General features: G+C 64.4%; 1 protein-coding gene across 1 annotated transcript; it reads right to left on the bottom strand.

The window, feature by feature from the left end:
* Nucleotides 1-3,770: 3,770 nt before the first annotated feature.
* JUP (junction plakoglobin) lies at nt 3,771-23,445 on the bottom strand. The gene is made up of 15 exons (XM_049800679.1): nt 23,355-23,445; nt 12,913-13,145; nt 11,642-11,895; nt 10,818-11,056; nt 10,149-10,350; nt 9,357-9,501; nt 8,845-8,948; nt 7,244-7,582; nt 6,673-6,828; nt 6,366-6,485; nt 6,032-6,182; nt 5,785-5,906; nt 5,450-5,489; nt 4,901-5,070; nt 3,771-4,642 (listed from the first exon to the last, which is right to left on the bottom strand). Exons 2-14 carry the CDS (start codon nt 13,136-13,138, stop codon nt 4,925-4,927), a joined length of 2,244 nt encoding a protein of 747 aa, XP_049656636.1. The 5' UTR covers nt 13,139-13,145; nt 23,355-23,445; the 3' UTR covers nt 3,771-4,642; nt 4,901-4,924.
* Between the last annotated feature and the right edge of the window lie 1,739 nt (nt 23,446-25,184).

Genomic DNA, 25,184 nt, shown 5'->3' on the forward strand with positions numbered 1-25,184 from the left:
GAAATGGGTCTCTCCCTTCACCCGAGGCCGTTGGGGAACGGACTCCTGCCCCAGCAGTTCATCCTGCGGTGCTGCCTGGCTTTCCAGCTGGAACAGCCTCCCCAGCCCGCAGCTCAGCTGGGGCTCCATCACCTTTGCTCTGTCGTGACCCCGCAGCACCCAACGCTCTGCCCCTGCCGCAGACCTCACCGTGACTGACCACCCCATGGGTTCCCTGCGCCCAAGGGGCCGAGCCCTCCGCTCCGCTCCCCCTGCAGAAATACTCTCAGCAGCGTCAGCCTCTTCCCAAAGAGCAGGAAAACCCTCCCTGCTCCCGCACAGACTTCCTGGTTCAGGAACCGGGCACGGAGAAGCGCAGCCAGACCCCGGCCGCCACCGCCGAGCCCCCTCCCCAGCCAGCCGCTGCTGCAGCCAAACCATCCCCCGGGACCCCAACCCTGCCACAGGCCCCTGGCCGCTAATGCGGAGGGAGCGAGAAATCCCACCCAGGCGAGGAGCGAAGGCTTCGGCAGCAAAGCGTGGAAATGTGTTATGAGTGTCGGAGCCCACGAGCGGGGCCGTGGGGAGAGCTGAGCGCTGGGAGAAGGGGTGAGATGAGGCAAATTCTCTGGGGGACTCAGGCAGCTGCTGCCTGTGACACCCCCGGGGGACCAGTGGGGACCGGCTGGGCACGGTCTGGGGCTCACCCGCCGGGGCTGCCCGGGGACTCGGGGTGACCGGAGTTGCCGGGGGGAAGTGGGACATCGCGGGGAGCTGGAGGCACAGCGCACCCCATGACAGTGGGAACGCGGTGTGCCCCAGAGGGGGGAGCGGGATACCGGGAGAGCCGGAGTCTCGGTGCAGCGGGGGATGCCGGGAGGTGCCGGAGCTCAGTGCATGGGGGGGGGGGGGGTCCGGGTCAGTGGCTCTCGGTGAACTGGGGGGTCCCGGGGCACGGGGCACACTCACCGCTGGGCGCTGCTCCCGGTGCGGCAGCAGAGCAGGACCCTCGTACCTCGCTCCCGCGGCTCTGCCGGTAACAAAAGCCGCTCCCCGGGCAGGTGCGGATCGTGGCCGAGCATGCCGGGACCTGTAGTCCGGCCTGCCGCCTGCCGGGGCACCCCTTCGGCCCTCCCCAGGGGGTACAGCTCCCTGGGAGACCCCGCAAGCAGCTCTGGCTGTCCTGGTACAGGTGTACTCTGGCTCCACTCCCCCCCCCCCCCCCCCCAAAATCCAGGCAGTGCCCCCTGGCAACCCTGTCATGGTGGGACTGGGGGTCTCAGGATGTGTAGCCCTGCCCTGGTGAGGGGACCCCAGAGTGGGCAAGGGGCACATCCTGCTCATGGCCCCGGGAGGGGCCGGGTCCCATGGCCGTGCCCAGGGGATACCTGCAGGGGCCGGCCCCTCGTGGGGCAGATGCTCTGGGACATCTCCAGGACTGCTGGCACCTCAGGGACAGCTGGATCTGACACCGGGAGCATCCCGAATACCCACAGTGGGGGTGGCTGGGAGCCCAGAGTGGGGCTCCAGGCTCGGCATGGCCAAAGCCCCATCCTGGGACACACAGGGCTGGAGCCCCCCATCCCACGTCAACCCAGGCGTGGCTGCTTGGGGTGCAGCGAAGCGCTGGCAGCTCTGCTGGGGTCCCTGGGGACAGGGGTGAGACTGGGCAGGGGTTGGGAGCAGGAGGACTGCGTCTGCTCCCCCAGGTCACCCTGGGGACCCACCCAGCAGAGCCTGCACCCACGGAGATGCACGTCTGGGTGCATGAATGCCCTCCCAACACCGCACAGCCCAGGCAGCAAGGGCTGGTCTGGCTAGATCGCCTGGCTCCCCCCCTGCACAGGGGGCTTATTCCCATTGCCTGTCACCGATCCGTCTCTTGTTCTGGCAGCGGCTGCAGCCGGCAGTGGGCTGCCTGGCCCCCCAGCCTCATCCGGAAGCGTGCTCGGCTCTGCCGGGGCTGCCCGGAAAGCAGCTGTTGTTTTGCTCGTCCCCGGTCCTGGCAGAGGCCGCCGCAGGAAGCGTGGCCGCATCCCTGCCGCACCGGGGCTTGGCTGCGGCCACGGGGCCGAGCTCGGTGCAGGATGTTCCCCCGAGTCGGCAGGACAGTGCTGGAGCCAGCCCTGCTTCCCAAACCAGCTCCTGCTGCTTTTGTCCCCGGCTTGCTCCTGCCCCAGCCCAGGCGTCCCAGTACCGGGACCGACCACGGCACGCCACAATGGACGTGTAAACTTTCGCCTCCTGCCGTGCTTGGCAGCAGCCCCGTGCGCGGTGGGCACCCACCTCCCCGTCTCCCTGCCTCCCTCCGTGGCACGGCTGGGCGCAGCAGCAGTGCCGAGCAAATGCGCAAGGACGGAGGGGTTGATGCTGACAGCAAGCGGGAACGGCTGCGACTTTGTTCTCAGCTTCTCGGGTCCCTTTGATCACGTCCCCCCCATCTCCCCGTGCTGGCGTCAGCCGTGTCGGGCTGATTAGTGTCTTCCCAGTGGCTGCACAGAACGAGCTGTGCTACAGCAGGTAGAGCTTGGAGCCGGGGGGTCAGGGACGATGTCCTGGCTCTCCAGCTGCCTCCCCTGTGTCACGGTGCTGGGTATCTCACCGAACCGATGCAGCAATCGCAGCACTGGCACAGTGCAAACGTCGCTGCGTGACCCGACTCCCCTCTCCAGGTCCCCCACCTCTGCCCAAGGAGCCCCCGCGGCCCCAGCCACCCCCCCACAGGATGGATGCACGGGGCAGAGGTACAAACCCACGAGGGATGAGATGTGGGCATCCCGGGGCCACCCGTGTTTCACCTTTCCATCCCCTGGCATGTACACCCCAGCAGGCAGAACCAGCAGCCCTGCCCACGCCCGCAGCCTCACATGGAGCTGCTGCAGGCACTCTCCTGCCTGCGGGCTCAGCCTGCGCTGTCTTGCCCAAAAAAGTGCCGTGGGAAAGCCTGGGCTGGCTGGCAGCGTCTGTCTCTGGCCCTGTCCCCATGCCGAGGAGGCCACCGAGCAGATGGGCAGCCCTGAAGTTGGTGGGTAACTTTTTGAACAGAGTTTCCACCTCCCAGCACGATCCCCGCCTGGCACCCAGCGCCACTTTCCCATCGCTCTCCCTCGGTGCAGCTGCCAGAGTTAGCATTTCAGCTGAGAATATATCCTCCTGCCATCTGTTCCTGCTACGAAGCCCGGTTGCAGGAGGCAACCAGGTTTGACTGAGTAAATCACTTTTTTAACCTAGCCTCTCACGACTCCATCCAGGCTTCGCTCCATCAATCAGCGGGGCTTGCTCCCAACCGGCGCGTTTATCCCCTAGAGCTCATTAAAGTGAGCTCTGCTCGGCAGCAGAGAGATGTGGGTGATGCCGCCTAACAAACAAACATCTTAATTACTGGGAGTTTTTACCTCCTGACAGAGCAGACAGCCACCTCGACAGAGCCGGCATGCTAACGACCCCGCGAGCCAAGGGCTGGCAGCGAGTCCGGGTGCCGGGCTGACAGCGGGAGCTGCTGCCGGTGCCGCCGGGCTGCGAACGGGTGGCCTGGGCCTTGCCGAGCATCGTCCCCGAAGCACAGGGAGGGGGCCACCAACCTGCTTGTCCCCCCCGGCCACCACCTGAGCCCTCGGCCAGGCAAAGCGGGTGCAGAGCAGGGGACCGAGCTCATCCGAGGCCGCCCGGCCCCAGGGGAGGGAACCGCCAACGCCTGGCCCGAGGAGGGTGATGGCCACCTTCACCCCGGTTGCCCCAAGGGGACTCGCTGACCTTCCCCAGCTGGTGGAAGAACAGGCTCAGGGCAACACGGGGCTGGGGGGGTTATTTTATTCTTTGCTTTGGTCTATACAAAAACAACTTACAGAAATAATAAAATCTTCCATTCCTGAACCACACTCCAGTAACTGTCCATCCCTTTCCGGTGGAAGCGTTAAACCACCGTCAGATCTAGAACCTCTTTAAAAAATGTGTTAGATAAGGGAGGAGGGGACAGAAACACACCACTCACCAAAAAGAAGGGAAACGGGTTAAAATGTGCAACAGAGATCGGTACAAGGACACAGTTCCTAATGCTGGAGTCACTCCTCTATGGGTACTGGTAGGATAGGCAGGTACACAAAGTCAGCTCCCCAACGGCTGATCGGAAAGAATTAAACCGCAGACATCCCGATGGCTAAAACGAAGGTCCTGGGACACGGCACCCTTTGTTTTCTGCAAACTCTGGATTGGCCTGATTAAGTTAGAGTTTGCAGAAAGCAAAGGGTTTTCCCGTATTAGATTCCTTTCCTAGAACACTAACACGCAGAACAAATAGTGGGGAAGTTAGAAAGCACAAACTTAAAGACGGCAAAAGCCGTTGGCACCATATTAAAAATAAAAAAGAAATATATATTCATAGAAAAGACTATTTTGCCAATGAAAGGTTGCTAACGGTGCAGGGTTTGTGTGTTTTAAAGCTTCAGAAACAGTATCTTGGATGCTGGATGCGGCAGTAGGTGCTCGAAGCAGTCCCAGGAGGAAGGACCTTCTCCACAGACCCACAGCGAAGAAAAAAAAATAATCGAAAAATAAAACCTCTCGTGGGAATGGAAAAGTTTGTCTTCTCAGGCACTTCTGTCTCCCAAGTCCTTCTTGCGAATGCTCAGCTCTGGGGCCACCCTCTTCTGTATGGAGAAAACACCTGCGCGCAGCGGGAGAGAGAACCTGTTACTCAACCGAGGGGGCATTTTGGAGGAGACCAGAGCCCAGGGCCCCGGGCCCCCTGAGGCAATGGGGATGCTGACCCGCGGCAGCGCCGGGGACCCCACAGCAGCACCAGGGACTCCGCGGCACACCAGGCTCCAGCAGCCAGCCCTGCCTCAGCCGGCCACCCGGCCTGCTCCGGGGATGAGCGTGCCCTCGACAAGCGCCCGCGCCCCAAGGATATGCCAGCACCTACCTGGTGCGGGGGCTGCGGGGCAGGTTAGGCGAGCATGTGGTCAGCAAAGGGCGCTCGGACGCCGTCGCTGTAAGCGTCCATGGGGTAGTCCCCGTCCATGTCCATGTGCATGTCGATGGGGTCCAGGGGGATGTCACCCGAGTACATGGGGCGGTAGCCGGGGTCCAGCTCTGCAAGGGAAGGGACACGGCAACCTCAGCTCCCACTGGCGAGAGAGACTTCTCCAGACCTCAGCCACCCTCCTCCTCGTCCCCCCCACCCAGGGCAGCGTGTGGCACGTGGTGCTGCAAAGGACACAAGGGCCACCAGCCGCCCACCTGCCCCAAGCCTCTGGGCCAGCCCAGGCACACAGGGGAACGGCCCCCGCACGTTCTCCCGGGGGAGCTGAGCAATCCCGCTGAGCATCCCCAGGCAGGCCGGGCTGGCGCTTTGCTGGCAGCCGTCCGAGAAAGGCTTTAAAACCAGCCTGGTTTGGTGAGACGAGGCAACTGCCCCGCCAGAGCACAGCCCACGGGGGGACCCCGCAGGAGGAGCTGGTGCCGTACTCACCATCTGAGTAGGGCTCGTTGATGGGGATCATGCTCTGAGCCTACAAAAGAAGGTGACGCAACTGAAGAGGGCATTCGTGCTCACGTGTGCACGATGCTCAGCAGCTACCTGGTGCCCAGCCCCAGCCCAGGTAGCGGGTACCATGACCCAGGGCTGCTGGAGAGCAGAGGCCAGAGCCCATCCACCCCCTGCCTCCCCACATTTGCCGGTCGCTCCCGTCCAAGCTCTGGTCGGAGGCGGTGGCGGCAGGTTTTGGAGGCAGGACAGGGCCATCTTAAGAGGCTCCGGTTTCCCCAGGGAAAAGGGCTTGTCTCCGTGCCCAGTGGGATGCTCACCGCCTCCCAGGCTGCCGGGTCGTGCTTGAAGAGGGAGTTGGTGAGCTCCACGGAGACACGCTTTCTGTAGTCGGGGTTCTTGTCCTCCGAGATTCGGAAGAGCACGGCGGCTGCGTAGGTGGCTGCAGGGGAAGGGCAGCAGCCTCAGCCCCCGGTGCCGTGTGGCGCCGAGGCACCAGAAGCCCCAGACCAGCCGCAGCTGGGGCGATGCCACGCGGCTGACAGCCCCCGGCACGGCAGCGCTCACCTGTCCCCTCGTTCCTGGAGTGCAGCAGCTCCATCAGCGGAGCCGAGGCCCCCTCCGCGTCAATGGCATCTGCCGCCTCCTTGTCCTGGGCCAGCTCACACAGCACACCAGCCGCGACACGCTGGATGTTCTCCACCGGCGAGTAGAGGAGCTGTCAGGAGAGATTAGCGCCAACGTGAAGCAGCCAGCGAGGAGCTGTCGGGCTCCTTGATGTGGTCTGACACACGGATGCCGCCAGCCGAGCGCCGTGGCCCCCTGGCCCCGGCACCGCGGGGCTGTGCCAGCCATGCGGGAGGTGGCAAAGTGCAGCCCCCATGTCCCCCCAGCCCCTGACCTGCACGAAGAGAGGGATGGTGTTGAGGCGGAAGATCTCCATGCGGTTCATGGGGTCCCGGGCCAGGATGTGCAGTGCCCCCGTGCACCCCTCCACGATCTCTTCCATCTTCACTCCGTCCTGCCAGGGGACAAACGCTCAGCTGGCGCCCTGAAGCAGCCGGTGTGCCCCACGCCAGGGCACGAGACCACCCTGAGCGTGGTCGCAAGCTACCCCCCAAGGACAGCTCGGCTTTTGGGGTGCCGGGCTGTGCCAGGAGCACGGAGGCAAAGGGCCACCCCCGGCCGATCCTGCCGTGGGGACTCACCGTGTAGGGCTGCTGCGTGCCGGCTGCTACGTGCCGCTGGGCATCCTGGTGAGCCTTGACCAGCAGCTGGACCAGGCGAGGGATGACGGCAGCCTCCTGGAGCGGGGCATGGTTGGCCGGGCACAGGGCCAGGTTGCGGATCAGGCCTATGGTAGCCTGGAGGAGAGAAGTGGGGAAGGAGAGATTCGTCTCGACCGTGGATTGGAGCAGCGGGACCCACCAGCCAGGCTGCCCTCCCCCTGCCTCTCCCACCCCATCCCCCTCCACAGCGCAGGCTGACTTCCATCTTCCTCCCACACCGGATCCGGCCCCCTCACGGCGGGGGAGGCCGGGGCAGGTATTGATTGCAGCCGAGCAGCCAGCAGAAGCCATTTCCTCCATTAGCTGCCGTCAAGGATGCAGCCCAGCGGGGACCAGAGCCGCAGCGGCAGCAGCCCACCATCGCTCCGTGCACAGCACCGGCCGCAGACTCCCCTCGGCAGCATGTCCCACCACGGGCCAGCAGCCGAGGGCTCGCTCAAGCCCAGCCACCGGCTTCCTCCAGCTCCCAACATCCCCCCAGACCCTTTACCTTGACCAGTGGCCACTGGTTGGGCTGGTTGAGGAGCTTGACGATAGCGGGGATGCCGTAGTTGAGCCGCACCGAGTTCTGCGCCATCTCGGCCTCGGGATGCCGGCTGGTGAGGTGCCGGAGAGCGCAGACGGCCGGCTCGGTGATGTCCTCCTTGTCGCCTGCCCGCAGGATGGTGTGGATTAAGGCCTCCACCCCGTTCGACTGCGTCACCAGGGTCTTGTTCTTGCTGTTGTTGCAGGTCAGGTTGGAGAGGGTGCCGGTGGCACAGGTCAGCACGTTCACGTCATCAGAGCTCAGCTGGTTCACCAGGATCTTGAGGACACCGTCCAGGCCCTCCTGCGGGAAGGGGGACGGGAGGTCGGACCAGGCACCTCCGCAGCCAGATCTGGGCTCAGCCAGCAGCTGGGCTGCAGCCCCGTGCCTGTCCTCTGTGTCTGTCACCTGGGCGAGGGGAGCCAGAGCTGCTCCCCCCGGACAGGCCGGACACCCAGCCTGGGAGAGGAGGACCCCCCTCCTGCAAGGATGGCTCCTGCCATTGCAGAGAGGATCCAGCCCCGGGCCGTGCTCTTCCTCCCAGACCTGGCACCCTCTCCCCTCGAGACCCAAGCTCGTGTGGCTGCTCTCGCTGGGGCTCGCACACCCCTTGTTGCAGACCCTGGCACGCCACATCCTTGCCCCACGCGCTTCCCAGCTCCGCATGGGTCAGAGCAGGCAGCAATGGCACAGAGGCAGCATTTGTCCTCCCACGCCGCGCCTTTCCCTGTCCCCCTGCAGCCAGAGCTGCTTCTCCACGATGCCGGCACGGCGTGAGCAACAGGCGGTCACAACATGTGCGGCTTTACTTGGAGTTTAACGTCTCTGGCAGCTTGTCTCCGCTGGGAAGTGCAAACAATGCACCCGCCAGTGCTCCTCACGTGGTCCCGGGGTGACCCGGGTGCCAGCCATGCCGGCAGGCAGCCAGCAGCGGGGCAGGAAGGAGTTAAAGGCGCCATGGCCACGTCCCCCCCCTCAATCCACAGAGCCAGGTGATGGTTACGAGCCAACCCAAATAGTTTCCACGCTGCATCAGGCGCTAATCTGCACAGAGAGGCGGCCCCAGCAGATGGGGAACGCATCAGGAGGCGGCACAGGGCTGGGGAGAGCAACGCCAGAGCAGAACTCGGGGTCACCCTCGCACTGACTGCCTCCCAGCCCCACGGGCACAAGCCCTGGACTCCCTGAGTCAGAGCAAGCAGCAGCCCTGGCGATGCCCTGCTGAGCGCATCAGCAACTGCCGGTGGCTGCGGCACACGGCCGGGGACATGGCACGAGTGCTGGCAGCCGGCTGGCACGGGAAGGGCCGTGGGCAGTAAGCAGCTTCCCGCAACGCCAGGCAAACCCCTGCTGCAGCGGGGCTCAGGCACAGCTGGGCATCCCCTCGCTCCGCCAGGCACACGTGCTGCCACCGCCCCACAGCTCACTGGGACTGGAAGCGGCACAAGGATATTGCTTTGGATTCAGTCTGGCACAAGCAGAGGGCGAGGGGCAGCCCAGCAGCTGGTTCGGAGAAGCCTCCGAAATGCTGTGTTGAAGCATGACTCAGGGTCCCGCAGACTCACCTGTTTGGTAGCCACGTCAGAGAGGTTTCGCAGGGTCCAGAGACAGTTCTGGACCAGCCTGGGGCTGGAGCTGGTCAGGTGCTTGCCCAATGCCTGCATGCCGCCTGCCAGGAAAGGAGACACCAGCCCATCTGTAAATACCCAAAGCTGCCCCAGCAGAGAGAAGGGAGAGACAGTGGGTCTGCGTGGTGAGTACGGGCTGGGCACCACCTGACCGATGCCTCCAACGCACCACACAGCCTCGTGTCTTAGCAGATGCTCAATGCGGTGCGGGAAGACAGCTCCCGGCCAGCCAGGCCAGATCTTGCCCACGCACGGTGCCAGGAAAGCACCTCAGCAGCCTTTCAGAGCAAGAAACCAGGACACACGCAGGTGGTTTCACCTGGCTGTGCAAGGCATCTACCTGTCTCGCACATCAGCTGCGAGACGGCACCCTCAGCTGCATCACCCCGACGCCACCATCCTCCTCCTGTTTGACACCGGCTCTGCCGCAGCCCCCCAGCCCCTCTTACCAGCCTCAACGATAGCAGGCTTGTTGCTGGGGCACACCGACAGCACCTTGAGCACCCGGCTCGTGGTCCAGAGCAGCTTCTCGTAGTTGTAGCTGCGCATGATCTGCACCAGGGCCTGGGGTCCTCCGTTGGCCAAAATAATCAGCTGCAAGACAGAAGGGCCAGGGTTGGGGCGTGCGGCAGCTCCAGGCTGCCGGGACCACCACTCTGGTTTCCCCAGCTCGTGCCAGGACACAAGTCAGGCAGGAGATCCAACCCCTTGGCATGCAGGAGTGCTCTGGGTCACCCCTGCCGGGGCCGTGCACTGCCACCGCCCGCACCGGCCACCCCAGCCCTGCGCACCGGGGTCCCTCGCCCCACGCCGCAGGTGGGACAGGCAGCGGCCCCCCACCCAGCCAGTATCGGAGCAGGTCCAGGGACCGAACCTCCACACGAGGCTGGGACGACTCGTGCGTAGGAGGAGAGAGAAGCAGCCAAAGAACAAGGATAGAGGCATTGCCCGGAGGAGCAGGGGGAGAAACCCAGCCAAGCCGATCTACCAGCCCGACTGGGACAGTCTGCGCTTTCAGGGACGCTCCACCTGCAAGAGGTCGGATGCAGCAGCATTGCAGACAGCACTACTGCTCCGCTGCCGGCTGTGGCCGGGGGGCAGACGGGCTGAGACGGTGGGAGCTCCCACCCCTGCCTCCTGGGCTTCTGCCTGCAAGGAGCAAGGTTGGGCAACTACCCCCCTCCTGCCCTCCCTCCAGCAGGACCCCGCGCCGCCGGGCAGGCCAGGCTCTCCGAGCCCACCTTGCTCTCCTGGTTCCCGTAGGCGAGGAGCTGAAGGCAGTCAGTGGTGATAGCCAGGAACTTGGGGTTGTTCTTGTTCAGCAGGGGAACCATCTTCTGCAGGCCGTCGGCCAGGCGCACAGCCATCTTGGCCCCTTCCTGGTAGAGCAGCAGGTTGTGCAGGGTGGTGATGGCGTAGAAGAGGACCGACTCGACTGGCGAGCTGCAGGCAGGCAGCACGGAGCCACGTCAGCGCGGGCAGCTGCCTCCAGGCTCACCAGCCTGCCAGCGGAGCCCACAGAGCTGCCCCGAGCCCCGACTCCCACCCAGCGCCCTTCAGCAGGACCCGGTGCGAGGCCGCCGTGCCGTGTGGCCCCGGGGTGGCCCTCAGAGAAGGGACACCCACTCCTCGGGGCAGAGCAAGAGACTGAGCCCCATCTCCACAGACGAGGCAGCGTGCGGGACTGCTCCCCTCCTCCTGCCCCTGCAGAGCCCCTGGGGCTTTCGCAGGCTAAAAGGCTCAAGGTCTCCCACTCCCGTGTTTCGGTGTGAGCAGGAGAACCCACGTCTAAGGGCAGCAGGAGCCCTCCCCTCCTCTGCCCCCAGCCCAGGCACTCGCCTGGCTGACAGCCCAGGAGGGACCGCTCGGCTCTGCCGTCCTCTCAGGACCCCCCGCCAGCACCCTCATACCTCAGCATCCTGACAAGGGCCGGGATGCCGCCAGACTTGAAGATGGAGAGCAGGCCCTCGCGGTGGTGCGAGAGGTTGTGCAGGATGCTGGTGGTGCAGCGGGCCGTGTCCAGGTCGCTGGTGCTCTGCATGGTGCGGACCACGGCTGCCACGATCTGGGGTGACTGCATCAGGGCACGGCGCGACGCCTCCTTCTTGGAGAGCTGGTTGACGATCATGGCTGCTTTGCTGACAACCACCTGGGGTGGGGAGAGAAGCCGGCAGGTGGGAAGGGGTCACACTGCTGCCCATCACCGGAGGGATCCCAGTCTGCCGGGCGAGAGCCGGCCCAGGGCTGCCACGCATCGCGCCGCGCAGGGCGGCTCCGGAGCAGCAGAGCTGGCACAGCAGCGCAGGCAAGGATTGTTATTTTTAACAATCATCATTCATGATGCTCCAGGAGCTACACTGCAGTTTGCAGCAGCGGGCAGCACACAGCCGGGTCCACAGAGCACAAGCGTGCTGCAGGGACGGGCAGGGGGAGGGCAGGGGGGGCTGGAGCACCGAGAGCCAGCAAGAAGCACTCAGCATCTGTGCAAGGCCAGGGCAGGAGAAGCAGCGTGTCTGAGCAGCGAGGACAGGCTGTGAGGAGACGCGGGTGGGCAGAGGTGGGCTAGGTCCTGTTGCGGGGCAGAAGCAACCGCAGAGCTCTGTCAAGAGGACGGAGCCAGACGGCAGCCACGCAGCCCCGCGAGGACGGGAGCCCGGCTGTGCCGCCATGGCTGGGGAAGCGCGCCCAGCAAGTCTGGCAGCTGAAAGCCCAGAGGCAAACCACGCTTCCTTACCGGGTCCTCATCATTGAGCAGCTTGGTGAGCTCCGGGATAGCGCGGGTGGCCAGCTCGGCGTCGTCCTGGTAGTTGATGAGGTGCACGATGGCCGATTTCAGCATCTGGGAGGGCTCTGCCAGGCGCTGCACGTTGGTCTGCTGCCCCTCCAGCTGGGTGGTGATGAGCAGGGAGCGGTCCTCCACCGTCTCGGGGTACATGGCGGCCCGGACGCGCTGGGCCCGGGTCATGGCCAGCTGAGCCTCCATGTCCGCTGCAGGGGGAGATGGGGAGGCAGCGTTAGAGTCCGGCTCTCTCCAAGGAATGCTCCCAGCCCTGCTTTCCAATTTCAATTAGCTGAGCAAGAGCTTCACGCAACGACACCGGCAACAACGTCAGCAGTCCCAGCACGCTCTGCAAGGAGCTGGTGCTTCAAAGTGTAAACAGATACGGCAGCGCAGAGATAAGACAACGCTCAATTAGGCAGCATGATTAGGCAGTTGTCACACAAGGCCCATTAATTAAAAAAAATAAGGATATTTGCAACTTGGGACCAGCTGGCACTAGGGATTAGGAGAAGGACACGGAGGCTTTCCCCATCAAGGATGCCAGGACGAGCGCGACCCCCGGGACAGAGATGCTGCAGCCGGCCACCTGCAGTGCCCACCTCTATGGCACAGGGACTGTGCGGGGATCGGGAGGGCTCATCCCTCTCCATGGGGCTCTGCCTCTGTGGGGGAGCTGGCAATTAAACCTTCCAGGGCCCACCGCTGACGGGGGGAACGACACAGGCGAGTGGAGCAAACCAGTCCTCTTTTAAGGGATAAAGCTGGAGGAAGCATCTCCTTTGGCTTTGGGGGCTGCGTCTCTGTCTCCTTCGCCCTCGCAGCAGCCGGAGAAGACAGGCCGGCTGGCGGGGCTTTACGGCACACGCTGGCAGCTCTGCCAGCCGCGCCGAGACAGGTTTCCAGAGCAGGCAGACAGGCAGCAGAGCAGACGGCCGATCCGTGGGCTGGGATCAGCTGTTCCCATCTCGAGCCAACCCACCGGCATGCTCGGATGTGCGTGCACAGCTCAGCACTAGTGCGGGCTGGCTGCACGCCGCCCCTACGCAAGAGCCTCTCGGCGCAGGGAAGGACAGGAGGGAGCATATTTTAGGTAGCAACAGCTCCCGGCGTGTGGAAGGCGGCGTAGAGGAGTGCCCAGAAGGAGCACGGCTCATGGGGGAGGCGGAGGAAGGCAGTGAGCGAGCAGCCAAGCTCGCGGATGAGCCCGGCCCTGCAGCCCCTACCTTGCGCTTGGCTCTGGCCCTGGCTCCCTCCCTGGCAGTAGCTCGTGGTGGTCGTCTTCTTGATGGTGTACTGCTTCCCGTAGACCTCATCGTCGTCCCCGAGGCACTTGCTGCTGACGGAGGGCACCTGGGTGTTGACGCCGGAGTGGATGCCCGAGTCGTAGGTGTAGGTTTGCTGCCACTCTGTCACCTTGATCGGCTGCTCCATCATGTTCATCACCTCCATGGCTGCTCTGCGGGGCACGAAGGGGAAAAGTTACACCTCTGGCAGAGCCCAGCTCCCCCCAGCACCCTCCCGCTCCTCTCCCGCACCGAAGCGCGCAGCAGACCCCGGCGCGGCAGCCGGCCCCTGCGCAGCCCACGAGCAGATCGAGCAGATTGCTATCTGCCCTCCTCCCCCACACGAGATGAAAGGCGGCACCAGGATGACGAACCCACAGCTCAGCACTTTGCTGCTCGTGTTCAGACATGAACCGTGGCTGCAACCGGCGCAGACCGCGCACGGCTGGCTGAGCCATCAGCCAGCGCCTGCCACCCAACGCCGTGTCTCACCGCCTCGGTGGCAAAGGCGTGAGCAGGCTCTGCCTGGCACCGAGGGGCCCCGCAGCCAGCCCCCCGCCCCACTCCAGGCTCCCCCGGCTGCCCACAGTCTTTTTGAAGACCAGAGACAGAGCCTGGCAGAGAGCTGGGGAGAGCCACAGGGCTGCAGCTCCCAGAATAAAACAAACCTTTTTACAAGTCTGCTGGGACACTCCTAAAGCACCCAAAAACAACCAGGCGAAGCCACCGGCTTGGCTCTCCTGTGGTTTTCAGCACCACAAGCACCCATGGCACGGTCTGGCGCCGGGCGCTCACCGTGCTGTGCCGAGCACCACGCTGTGGCTGTACGGTGCCAGGACAGGGCAACCCAGCACATCCCAAAACTCAGGATGAACCAGCCAAGGTTGCTTGCGAGCAGGGCTGGGTTTCCCTTGTCTTTAATTTGGGGATGCAGAGGGAGGGAGGATGGCTCATGGATTAACCCGAGCTCATCGGGGCAGGAGGACGCTGCCGGGCTGTGAGTCACCAGCCCCGCATCCAGCCCCCCGGCACGGCCAGGAGAGCAGGGATGGAGGGAGGCAGAGAGGGATGGAGACAACACCCAGCCAGCCCTACAACTGCTGACCCACCACCCAGGCACCCGCCGGACTTCTGCCCCTTCCTCCGGCCGCACAGGGCTGGGGATGAGTCAGAGTTTCAGAGGTGATAAGAGGCGAAGGAAGCAGCTGCCGCCCGGCATAGCTGGGCGCAGCAGCAACCGCACTTCCAAAGAGAGGTGTAATTACCACCTCCACCGGCACTGATTCATGCAGCAAGCTGGACCAGGGCGGCCGCGCACCCCTGGCTCTGCTCCAGCCGCTGGCACAGCTCAGGGACCAGGCGGGCTGGTGCGGCAGCCTCGGACCACAGCATCCTCCTCAGGGGAGCAAGGGGAAGGGGGGACGAGCCCCTCACCAGCCCCGGTCTCCCACCACACCGGTGGCTGACTCAGGGCGTCGGGTGGTGGCCGAGGACGCGGCTTGCGTGGGGCGGCCCGGCAGGGCATGGCGCGCACGGGCTTGGCGCGGCTCGCCCCAGCGCTGCCGGCTATTCCCAAGGAGCGGCCGAGCCGTCACGAGCGGCACAGGCCGGCGCTCACAGGGAAAAATCCCAGCCCAGGCTCAAACGCTTATTCCCAGGGAGCAGCGGCTGGTGGGAGGCAGGAGCCCCACCACGCTCCCGTCCCCCCAGCTGGATGCATCCTGCACCCCACCATGTCCGTCCCCCACCCAGCTACCTTCCCAGAGCCAGGGCAGGGCGCTGCTCCTGTCAATTCGATATTTTTTGAGCTGTCAAGCAGCAATCCGCAGACTAAGTACAGCTCCGGCTTTAATGGGTTGTGCATAATGCATGTTTATAAGGCAGCAAGAGAGGGACCCACTAATGGAGGGCAGCGGGGGCAGATCATTCCCACGGCGGGGCACGGGCAGGAGCTGGGGTTTCTGTTTGGTGCAGCGGGTGGTGCGTGATACACAGCGCCAGGGCGAGCCCGGCTCTGCTCCCCACCCCGTGCCAGAGCAGGGTTCGGCCAGGAGAGCCCTCGTGCCGAGCCGGGAGCGCCAACAGTGCCGCACACCCCGTGTGTATTCATGAGCTGTCGCGTTGGCATTTGGAAGAGCAAGTCCTCCCAGCCAGGTCACCCTGGCCATAGCGGCAGAGCCTCCAAATTGTGTCGGGAAGCCCAAGAAAAGCAATGCCAAATCATGCCCGGGGAAGCATGGCGGGCAGGAGGGCACTCTGCCGGCACCGGCAGGGCAAGTTGCCACGGTGCAGGAATCGGCGCGAGCCATCGCACATCCCTGCCAGGAGCTGGCACGCAGAGCCCCGGCAGCAGGGCTGCGGCCAGAGGGACCCCGGCACCCCCAGGCTGACACTGGAAAGCTGCCCTGGACAGGGCAGGCAAGGGGAGCACGGAGCAGGAAAGCTCCCTGCACAACAGAGGGGGGTGTAAGGACCCCGAGCACCCACCCCAGCCAGGACGGGGACACCCAGGCAGCAGCAAGCTGGAGCTGGCAGGAGGGGCTGGTGCCGCCTGCGCCATCGGTCAACCGGTAACGGCTGCTCTACAATTTACAGGCGTTTGACAGGCACTTAATTTTTCAAACCTCTGTGAGTTCAGCTCAGACACTGGCTTCTTACAGAGCGCTGCATTATGCATGAGCCACCCCCCCCCCCCCGCCACCCCCTCTGTCTGCACCGCCGGCACCCCAGGGACATCAAAAGCCAGCAAAGCTCCTCAGAGCCCAGACACAAGCTCAGGTGATCGGCCCCAGACAAGCTCCAAGCAGGAGAGTGGGTCCAAGCTAATGAGCACCGTGTTAGACCCGTCTGAGCACGGTGCCCTGCAGGAATGGGGGAGAGGGGCCACCGGGGATGGGTGTTACACAGCTCAGGGGACTCTCCCTCCCCAGGAGCCCCCCAGAAAAGGACCACAGGCACCTTGTTAAACGTAGCACCCGTCCTTCCCCTGGAGCATCGCCCTGCCAGCAGCCCCTGGGGTGTTTGCTCACCGCCGTGGGCGGCCAGCGAGGCCAGTGGCACCCGAGGTGACGGGGCCAGTGGAGCAAATGTCAGACTCTCTAGCGGCGAGCAGTGACATTTTCTGAACCCTGTGTCAAACGTCCTCTGCTCGTCACTCAACGAGGGCCAGACGCCTGACACGAGCTTCTCCCCCGTCCTCCGCGGCTGGGCTCTGTCCTCAGATGTCCTCCCTCCTCCTCAGCGGGATCGGAGCGAGACAGGCAGTCCCCCAGGCAGGGGATGCTGGTTACGCCCGTGTTCACCTTCAGCAGGAGCCATGCACCGGCAGCACTTTTGGTGGTGAACGGCTGCAGTGGGGCAGGACCCCTGCCAGCGGCAAAGGGGAGGGCAGCAGCTCATGCAGGACGGAGAAGCAGGGGGTATTTGGGGCACATGTGAAAATACCCCATGAGCACAGGGGATGCTCGGGTGGGCTCTAGCCCCCTCCGCAGCCAGGCTGCTGAGCCTGGCCCTTACCTCCCTCCCACTGGGCTGCTGTTAACCAGAGTGGGAAGCAGAGCACAGCAAGGGCCGAGCAGTACCACCCAGCCCTGGCTGAGCCCCTCTGCCTGCACAGAGCCAGGACCCTGGGGAAACGGGACTCGCACTCAGGAACAGCGAGGAAACCCCATGGGAAACAGTGAGGCAGATGTGGGGGACCCCAGAGAGGGGACAGCACCTCCAGCGTGCCCCCAGCACCACGATGGGGAACGGGCTGAGCCGCACAGGGGGCTTCAGCCACCCCCATGCAGGGGAGAGCCAGGAGAAGGTTAATCCCTCTCCCACCACTTCCCGCAGCCAGGAATGCCGGGGAAGGCGGAGGAAGCTCCAGCAGCTGTAAGGCACCAGCCAGCAGCTCATCCGCCCCCAGAGCCATTTGATCAGTGTCCAGGCAGCATCGCCCCCCCGGGACACCGTCTGCGGAGGAAGTCTCCAGCAAACACACAGCCCCCAGGCCTGACCAGCCCTTCCCTCCGGCTGCTGGGAGAAGCCTTCGGCCTCGCACAGGCAGGACACAGCCAGCAGACGTATGGCCGAGCTGCCCAAAACAACAGCAGGGAAGCCATAAATGCTGCTTCATGCAAAAATAGCTATTTGCCCAGGGACTTCTTGAGGAGCAGCAGTCCCTGCGGTGAGCGGCTGTCACCCCCAATGGGGGGGACCACCCCTAAGTGAGCAGGCGGGGGGCACAGCACCCCCACATCCCAAGTCCCAGGCAGGGGCTGCACAGGAGCAGGCACCTGATGGGGGGGGGAGTTGTGCGAGAGGCAGCCCAAACACATCACGCACAGCTCCAGCCGGCCCTTGCCCCCGCACAGAGCACACCGTGCTGGCCAGCCCGGAGCAGCGTGGGATGCCAGCTGGGGGGCTGCTGTAGCTCTCTTGCGGAGCCCTGTCCTTGCACGCATCCCTCCTGGCCCTGCCAGGAACAGAGCAGCAGCGCTGGAGGTGCCCCCTCACCATGCGAGGGGGTGAGCTCAGCTGTGGGAAGCATGTGAGCAACTGCAATTACAGTCACTTAGGCTTTTAAGAAAAGGGAAGTTAAGAAAAGGAAAAGAGGCAGTTAAGGCAATTCAACAAATGCAATGCAAGAGAAGACTATTTTAGAAGCACTTAGGCTACACGCAAGCGATCTCCGGTCCTCGCCACCCTCCTGGAGCAGCCAGGGGATTAGCGACTGTTTGCACAGACAGCGAGGCTCAGGGACAGCAGTCTCGACAGCCACAGCACCACTGCCCTCAGCACCATGGCCCTCCTCAGGGCAAGGGCAGCCAGGGCTTGGTACACCCGGGAGAGTTGCACCCTGAGGACCCCCTCCACCTGCAACCCCCTGCCCAGAGGCACCCAGGAGCGACACCATTGCACCGAGAGCTAACAAAGCAGGGGCTGCAGCTAACGAAGCTCCCGCAGACACCGCAACAGACCCAGCGCTGTACAGAAGCTTCAATGGTTTTGAAGAGGATCCCTCGCAGGAACACGCAGCAGGAGGAGGCAGAGAAAGGAGCTTTTCAAGACCTCACCAGCATCAATGGGAAGCATTAGTCTCAGATCCCGGCTACCACGAGCCCTTTCAATGGGGCTCTACAGTGAAGATAAGTGGAAGAATTCAAAGGGGAACGAGAGCAGCTTGAAGTTTAATGAGGAGGAGACTGGCGACGGGGGATCAGTCTCTTGTTAGAAAGCAAGCTGTAACGGTGCGAGGCCGCCCTGGCCCCGGCCCCGCACACAAAGGAGCCGATGGCCTTTGTTCGCCATCGCTCGCACATCCGGAGCGGCTCCCGGCCGACCCACCAGCTCCGACAACTTCAGGTCACTCGGGGAAGGGAGCGAGGGGTGCAAGGGCTACTCTTCGAGCTGGGCTTCCTCACTGGAGGAGCCTCTAAAACCCTATTTATTTTTCAGCTGCTCCCGACAAGGTTAAGTTTGAGCTGCCGAGAGCCCCATACAAAGCCCCCACTGCTCCTGCTATTCAGCGGGTACTGCATCCCCCCGCTCCGAGCACGGCGAGACCAGTCTCCCAGCAGCAGAGCCAGCCCCAGCAGCACGGCATTTCAGCTGAGCAGAGCGGATCGTGGCGGATGCTCTCCATCAAAGCAGAGCACGTTCCCCAAGCCTCTGCAAGTGCCTCGCCTGCACCCGAATTAACAGCTACTGACAGCTCCAGCACACGCCAAGTCCAGGCTGTAATATTTTGGCACTTCACATCACAAAATGACAAGGTATTATCCGTCAAGCGCTCTCCCGTTGCGAGAACACACACAACACTGGGCATGACACCCACCCTCCTGCAGCACGCTATGGGGCAGCCGAGCCCTTGCACGGGGCACCACGGCCCCGAGAACTGCCCGACACCTGGGACTCGTGCAAGAGCTGCGCCAAAGCACCATCTGCCGCACCACGGCTTGGGCTTCTCCATGGAGCACCGCTGCCCGTGCCGTGCCCTGCCACAGCCCCAGCTTGCCCACCGTTACCTCCCTGCCCCATATGCACAGCACTGCTGGGCACCGGCACGGATCCAGCAGCCTTGATTTGGGATCAGGTCCCCCTCTCGCAGCTCTTGTGCCATGCCTGGCCGGCTCTGCCCACGTGGGGCAAGACCCACAGCAGGACCCCAGCCCAAGGAGTGTCTTCCCAGGGACATTCACGTGCTGAAGACCCATCGCAGGGTCTCTGGCAGCACATCTCCCCTCCTCGCATCCTCAGTTGCCAGCACTGCCATCTGCAGAAGCACCAGGATCAGGAGGACCCACATGGGCACATTCCCTTCTCAATTAAAGTTTGCTGATCTCATTAGAAACACTGCTGGGAAAGATGGGAACTTGCCACTTGTCCACGGAAAGGAGAACTGGCATGGTGCAATTAATCACAATAACTCCATCTGGATAAAAGAAAAAAATCATTATTTTGTTTTAAAGAGCACAAAGAACAAGTTGTTCTTTAACAACATGATAGTTGCAGGCTTTAAATTTAGGCTTTGAGGCTTGCAGGCTGTCCCCAGCTCCAGTCGTGGTGTCCCAAAACACGGGATTTTGCCACCTGGCCCTGATGCTGCCAGAGGAGCCAAGGCAGCGGGGAGGGACACAGGGCTGCTGAGTCCCGGCTTAATTTCTCCATCCAGTTGCATTACATCTCTAAAGTTCAGACGCTTCACAAGAAATTATCACCAACACCCGTCAGCACCCGGCCTGTCGGAGCAAGTTAATGATTTGTCACCAGGGCTCTGCCCGCGCGTCACAGCGATTACGGCAGGGCTCCTTACAGCAGCCAAAGGTCTCTCCTGCACCAGCAAAGCCCACACACTTTATCCAGCCCATCCACCCTCACAAGCCATGGGGGACCATGGCACATCCCACACCACAGGGTCCATGCCTCCCTCCAGCACCGGAGCAGGCCCCCCCCCGCCAGGCGGGCACCGCTGCTCACTTGCCTTCACCACCTCCTGCGGGTTGGATCACCCAGGCATGGGCTATTCGGAAAACACTGAGCATTCCACCTCACCCAGCTGCCAGCTCCGGTTCCTGCTTGGGGTCTCAGAAGGAGCCCAAGGACTCGCTCGGTTCAAATGAGCCCCAGCATCCACAGGAGCAGCACAAGGCTCCTGCCCTGTTTGCAAAGCGATTTTGGAGCCAAGCGACCAAGGCGTGTTGAAATGCCTCCGGGCCTGTCAGCAGCTGCAGCAAAACCCATCAGGACTGGCATATTTAGAAGGGTATTTCAAACCTCTGCCTAATTAGAAACATCTTCATCTCCCCCCACAGCCATCAACAAGCCATGCAGCATTCCCACACCAGAGGTGGGAAGCAGAGAGGGGGAGCTCTGCCCATGGAGGCACCCGTGTGGCTCCAAAGCCAACACAGTTTAAGCACAGACATGGTGTTTAGCCTCTTAGGTCAAGTTTTGAGATTTCTTCGGAGACAGAGTAGCTGCGCATTCACACCCCCACTATCCTCCGCCGCTTTGCCAAATAGTGTCCATGGGGAAGGGGACAGCCCTCCTGAAGCAGAGAGCACTGCAGCAATTCAAGACACTGATGCAGCCCCAGTGTCCTCCCAAGCTGCCATCCCAGCTGCTTCCATCTGCACAGACCAACCTGGGACACCCCACAGTCTCACAGGACCAAGAGCCACCACCCAAACCCCAGCTCTGGGTGATACTGGGTGCCCCACACACCCTGTCTAGGTGGGAAAGCACCAGCTGAAATCAAGGTAAGAGCTGTAGTCCAAGGTAGGCTTGTACAGTTTTAATAGAAATTAAATTTCTTTTTAACTTCTGTTAATTAGAAGCCAGTCTAATTTAAACCTTCAAGACTAGCACAAGCCTCAGTACAGATGCTGCAATTAAAGTCTTGAAAGTTCTCTGCAAAGAGCCTCCACTTCCCCTGCTTGCAAAGGGGGGGCCAAGGGCAGCTCCGCTCCCGAAGGCTCTGCCATCTGCAAGCGGCAGTGCACCCAGCAGAAGCGCCGCCGTCTTAAACCCCGGAGATCTGGAAGTGTGATAAAAAGCCAAATCCCATCAAGTGCTCCCACACCAAACCACAGCCTTGAAGGGAAACCATCCTCACAGGATGAGCCTCAGCTGAAAAAGCCATGCAGCTGCACCACAGTTGCCTGCCCCAGCTGCTAGAGCTGATTAAGGATTTCAGGTGGGGAAAACAAAGGAGAGAGTTAATGGGATTAGGACAGCACCGAATATTACACTGAGACACAGCACTGGGACCAGAGGAGAAATTCTCCAGGGTCCCCAGCTGCAGCAAAGCCACGAGCCACCCACACTGCTGAGGTGGTCGATGCTCTGGGGCCAGCGCACAAATCACTCGCACGCCCAGCCCCAGCAGACCCCCCCAGCAGCCCAGCTCAGTCCCACCGGGATGCATGCGCTTCCTGGAGCCGGTGAGGACACGCCACATTGCCCAGACAATAGACCGTAAACGCCATTGTCTGGAAGCGAGGGCCCTGCCGCAGCCGCCCCACCTTTCCCCAGCGCCCCGCCAGCCCCCCGAGCACTGGGGACCCACGTCTCCCCCAGCACCCACGCAGCAGCCAGCCCTGGAGGTGAAAACACCCCTCAGCCACTGATGCCAGGAGCTCTGTGCGTTCCCATCCTGACGGCCAACTTGTTTAAGCCAAATTAGCAGTCAAATGGGTTTTTCATGACACTTTATGGAAATCCTCCAAAGCAATGAACGATTACAGGCTTCAGATGCACAAAGACTGTTTCATCGGGTACCCCGTGCCCTTCCAGCCGACTCCGATAAAACACTGGCAGGGCCACAGAAAGGGATCTTAAAATCTCCCAGCCCCATTTACCAGCTGGGCCAGACACCCGCTTCGCCCCGAGAGCGGGGCCAGGAGCAGACCCCACGGGCACCGCACCCGCCCTGGATGCAGACGACAGCCCTGAGCAAACGCCCCGGCAGCGCTCCAGCCCCGTCCCCGCGGCAGCTGGCAGGGAGACGCTTCGCCCCCGGCTCCCCACCAGCCTGACGGCAGATGGGCCCGAGACCGCCGGGTGTCGGGGCTGGCAAGCGGCACCGGTGCCAAAACCAGCGCAATGTGGGCTGGAGCAGGAGGTGCGGCGACCACGGGGGCTGGACCCAGCAGGGTCACGGGGTGTCCCTGGCCCCCACCACCCTGCCAGCACCGGGAAGGTGACGGGGGACATCATCCCGGACATGGGGCTCACCCAGGCACCCCGACAGCATCACGGGAAAGCCAGGGGGGTGCGTGGACCCTACCGCCCATCAAGAGCGGGTGCAGGCTACTGCCTTCACACCCATGCGGGCATGACAGCGGCGTGGGTGACCCAGGACTGTCCGCAGCCGGTAGCCGTGCCCTCTCGGCAAGCGTCACGCTCCTCGCGCAGCACAAACGTCTCTCCAAGTTGCTGGTACGGCAGCCTACGTTTTCTCTCTCCGGGCAACTCCCAGCATTATCCTTTCATCTCTGCTGTAAACCTGATTAATTAAGCTAATCACTCAGCTAAGGCAATTAGAGTGCTCTCTCCTCTCCAAACCCCAGACGAGAAGACAGCCGAGTTTCGCTCCCCCCGCGTTAGCCTGTGCGGGTATCCACCGGCAGCGGGGGGCTCAGCCGGGACACCCCCCCCAGCGCCGCACAAAGCGGGGTCCCAGCGCTAAACCCCCCCCGCCCCCCAGCAGCCGGGGAGAGGACTCCCCAAACGCGGCCGAAGGCGCGGGGCAGCCCACCGGCACCCGGCGGCCTCCGGTGCGGCCTGGCCGGCATGACTCACGGCACGGCGGCCGCGGCACCGAGCAGCCACGCTTTGCGCAAGAGCCCCGGGGCCACCTGGGCGAGCGGCGTGCCAGGGCCTCGCCCGCTGAGCCGCGGCCCCGGGCGGGGCCGGGGCCGGGGCCGAGTCCGAAGCCGTCGCCGCCTCGTACAGGGGCGCGGGGTCGCGGGTCGCAACTTGCGAACTCGCTCCTGCGGCGCCGGGCGGGGAACCGGGACAACCGGACAACCGACCCCGGGGACCCGCCCGACCGGATCCGCGCAGGCCGGGGCTCGGCCGGCGACAACCGCCCCGCTCGCCCCGGCCCCACGCGGGACGAGCCGGGCTCACGGGCAGCGTCCGGCTCCGCCGCCTGCGGGGAGCCCTGCCCCGGACGACGGGCGGCGGCGGCACCACCGACCCGGGACGCCCGGCCCGGACACCTGGTTCCTCCCAGCCCCGAACGCGGCGGCTCCCCAGCTCCGCACGGCGGAGCCCGCCCGGCCCCGGCGCTCCCCAGCCCGGGACGCCCGGCGTGCCCCGGCCCCGGCCCGGTCGCCCCGGCCCTCCCGAGCTCCCCGGGGGCCGCAGACCCGCGGCCCGGCCCCGCTCACCTGCGCGGTGGCTCCCCCTGCGCGGACACTGCCGGCCGCCCCGCTCCTGCCCGAACAAAAGGCGAGCAGCGCCCCGCGCACCGCCCCGCCCTGCCCCGCCCCGGTACACGCCCCGCCCTCCCCGCACCGCCGGATCGCTATTGGGCCGCCGGCACGCCCGTCGACTCCGAGGCGCGCCGGGCACCGCCCCCGCTGGACGTGTTTATCCGCTCTCCATTGGCGGGGGCGCGGCCGCCCCGCCCTTCGCCGGCAGGCGATTGGGCGGCGGGGCGGGGCGCGGCGGCGGGCGGGGAAGGGCGCGACGGCCGGCGGGGGGAGGGGGGAGACACCACCTGGGTGACGTCACTGGGCGGGGCAAGGCGGGGCTCGGGGCGGGGCCAGGGACCCTCCCCCGGGCAGGGGGCGTGGCCGGGGCGTACTGGGGCAGGGCGGGGACCCCCGGCCGCGTACGTGGGGTGCCGGGACCCCCGCGAGGGAGCTCGGGGTTCCCCCCGCCCCGGCCCCTGTCCTGCGTGTCCCCCTCCCCACGCTCCCCGCCTCGCCCGGGGGCTGCAGGCAGCCCGGGCCCTGCGGCAGCAGCACCCGGCCGGGAGGGGCCGAAGGGGAGCGGAGCGCGGGTGGGATGCGGGCCGTGGGCTGCCCCCCCCCCGGCCTCCCGGCTGTCCTCCCTGCGCCCAAGGGCCCACGTCGCGCAGCCGCGTGGGGCTACCCTGGCTCCTGCGGCCTTTACGGTGTCGCCATCGGTGGGTGCCCGGGTGCGGAGCCGGTAGCGCGGTGGCGGGGCAGGGTCCGGCCCTGGAGAACCCCCCGACCCCGGGAAGGGGGCTCCACGCCGCCCCGGTGGGGGAACGGAGGCAGGAGCCCGGCAGCGGCAGCAAGTGGCACTGGGTGATGGCGGCCCGCGTCACCCCAGTCTCTGGCCAGACTGGTCCAGCTGGGTGCTGCCGCCACGTCCCGGCTCACCCGCTCCCTGCCAGCCCTGGGTGAAGCCTCCGGCACCCGAGTCGCCGATGAGCACCCAGCGACAGGGCACGTCCCGGCCCACAGTGGGGATCCCTGGGCCTCCTGCTGCCCGGATTTGGGGATGGGGTGAGGGGACACATCCTGCACACACACACCCTCCCCATCAGCCCCTGCGCAGTCCTCTGCCACACCTGGCTGCAGGCACCAACTCTGTCGGGAAATCACAGCTCTGGAGGGAGGTGGGAGACGGAGCTCCAACCGCCCCTGCAAGAAAACGGGATTTCATCACTGTGCACAGAGCCGGGGATCCAAAGCACAGCGAGAGCCCTCCCAGCACAAGGAGGAAAGGGGCCCATGGCACGGCACGGCACGGCATGGCACAGCTGAGATGACAGCCGAAAAACTCATTTATGTTCCTTCACAGTCAAGGTCAGGGGAGTCAGGGAAGCGCAGCGCTGCCTTCATGGTGTTAACCCACAGAGTCCTGCAGGCTTACCCCCCCTGCACCCCACCTCGGCACTCCTGGCACCTCCCCGCAGCCCGGCTCTGCCAGCCCTGCACACCTCGGGGGACGGTGGCCATGCTCGCAGCCCCGGCCAGTGCCGGGGTCACACCGCCAGTCGCAGAGCTGCTATTCCTGCCCGGCGCTACCAGGAGTGCCGGACCCTGCCGGCACCTCTGCACCCAACGGCTGCAGGTGGGAGCAGGGACGGGACCCCGGGCCTGCAAGGGGCTTCGCCCGGTGCCAGCAGAGGAGCGGGAGCGAGGCAACCGTGTGCCCCAACGTGAGTTTGGGGCTGGTGAGGGGACGCCGTGCCCAGGCGCGCGTCAGAGCAGGGCGGAGGCCCCGTGGGCCCTGTGCCACCC

Source organism: Accipiter gentilis, chromosome 5 (assembly GCF_929443795.1).
Source record: "Accipiter gentilis chromosome 5, bAccGen1.1, whole genome shotgun sequence".
Taxonomy (NCBI): Eukaryota; Metazoa; Chordata; class Aves; order Accipitriformes; family Accipitridae; genus Astur; species Astur gentilis.

Excerpts from the sequence above, each read along its gene's own strand:
- JUP (XM_049800679.1), bottom strand. The coding sequence starts at position 13,138 with ATGGAGGTGATGAACATGATGGAGCAGCCGATCAAGGTGACAGAGTGG. Across the intron at positions 9,502-10,148 it reads ACGGGAACCAGGAGAGCAAG|CTGATTATTTTGGCCAACGG; the intron begins GTGGGCTCGGAG and ends TCTGTCTTGCAG. Across the intron at positions 5,907-6,031 it reads CTCCAGGAACGAGGGGACAG|CCACCTACGCAGCCGCCGTG; the intron begins GTGAGCGCTGCC and ends CTTCCCCTGCAG.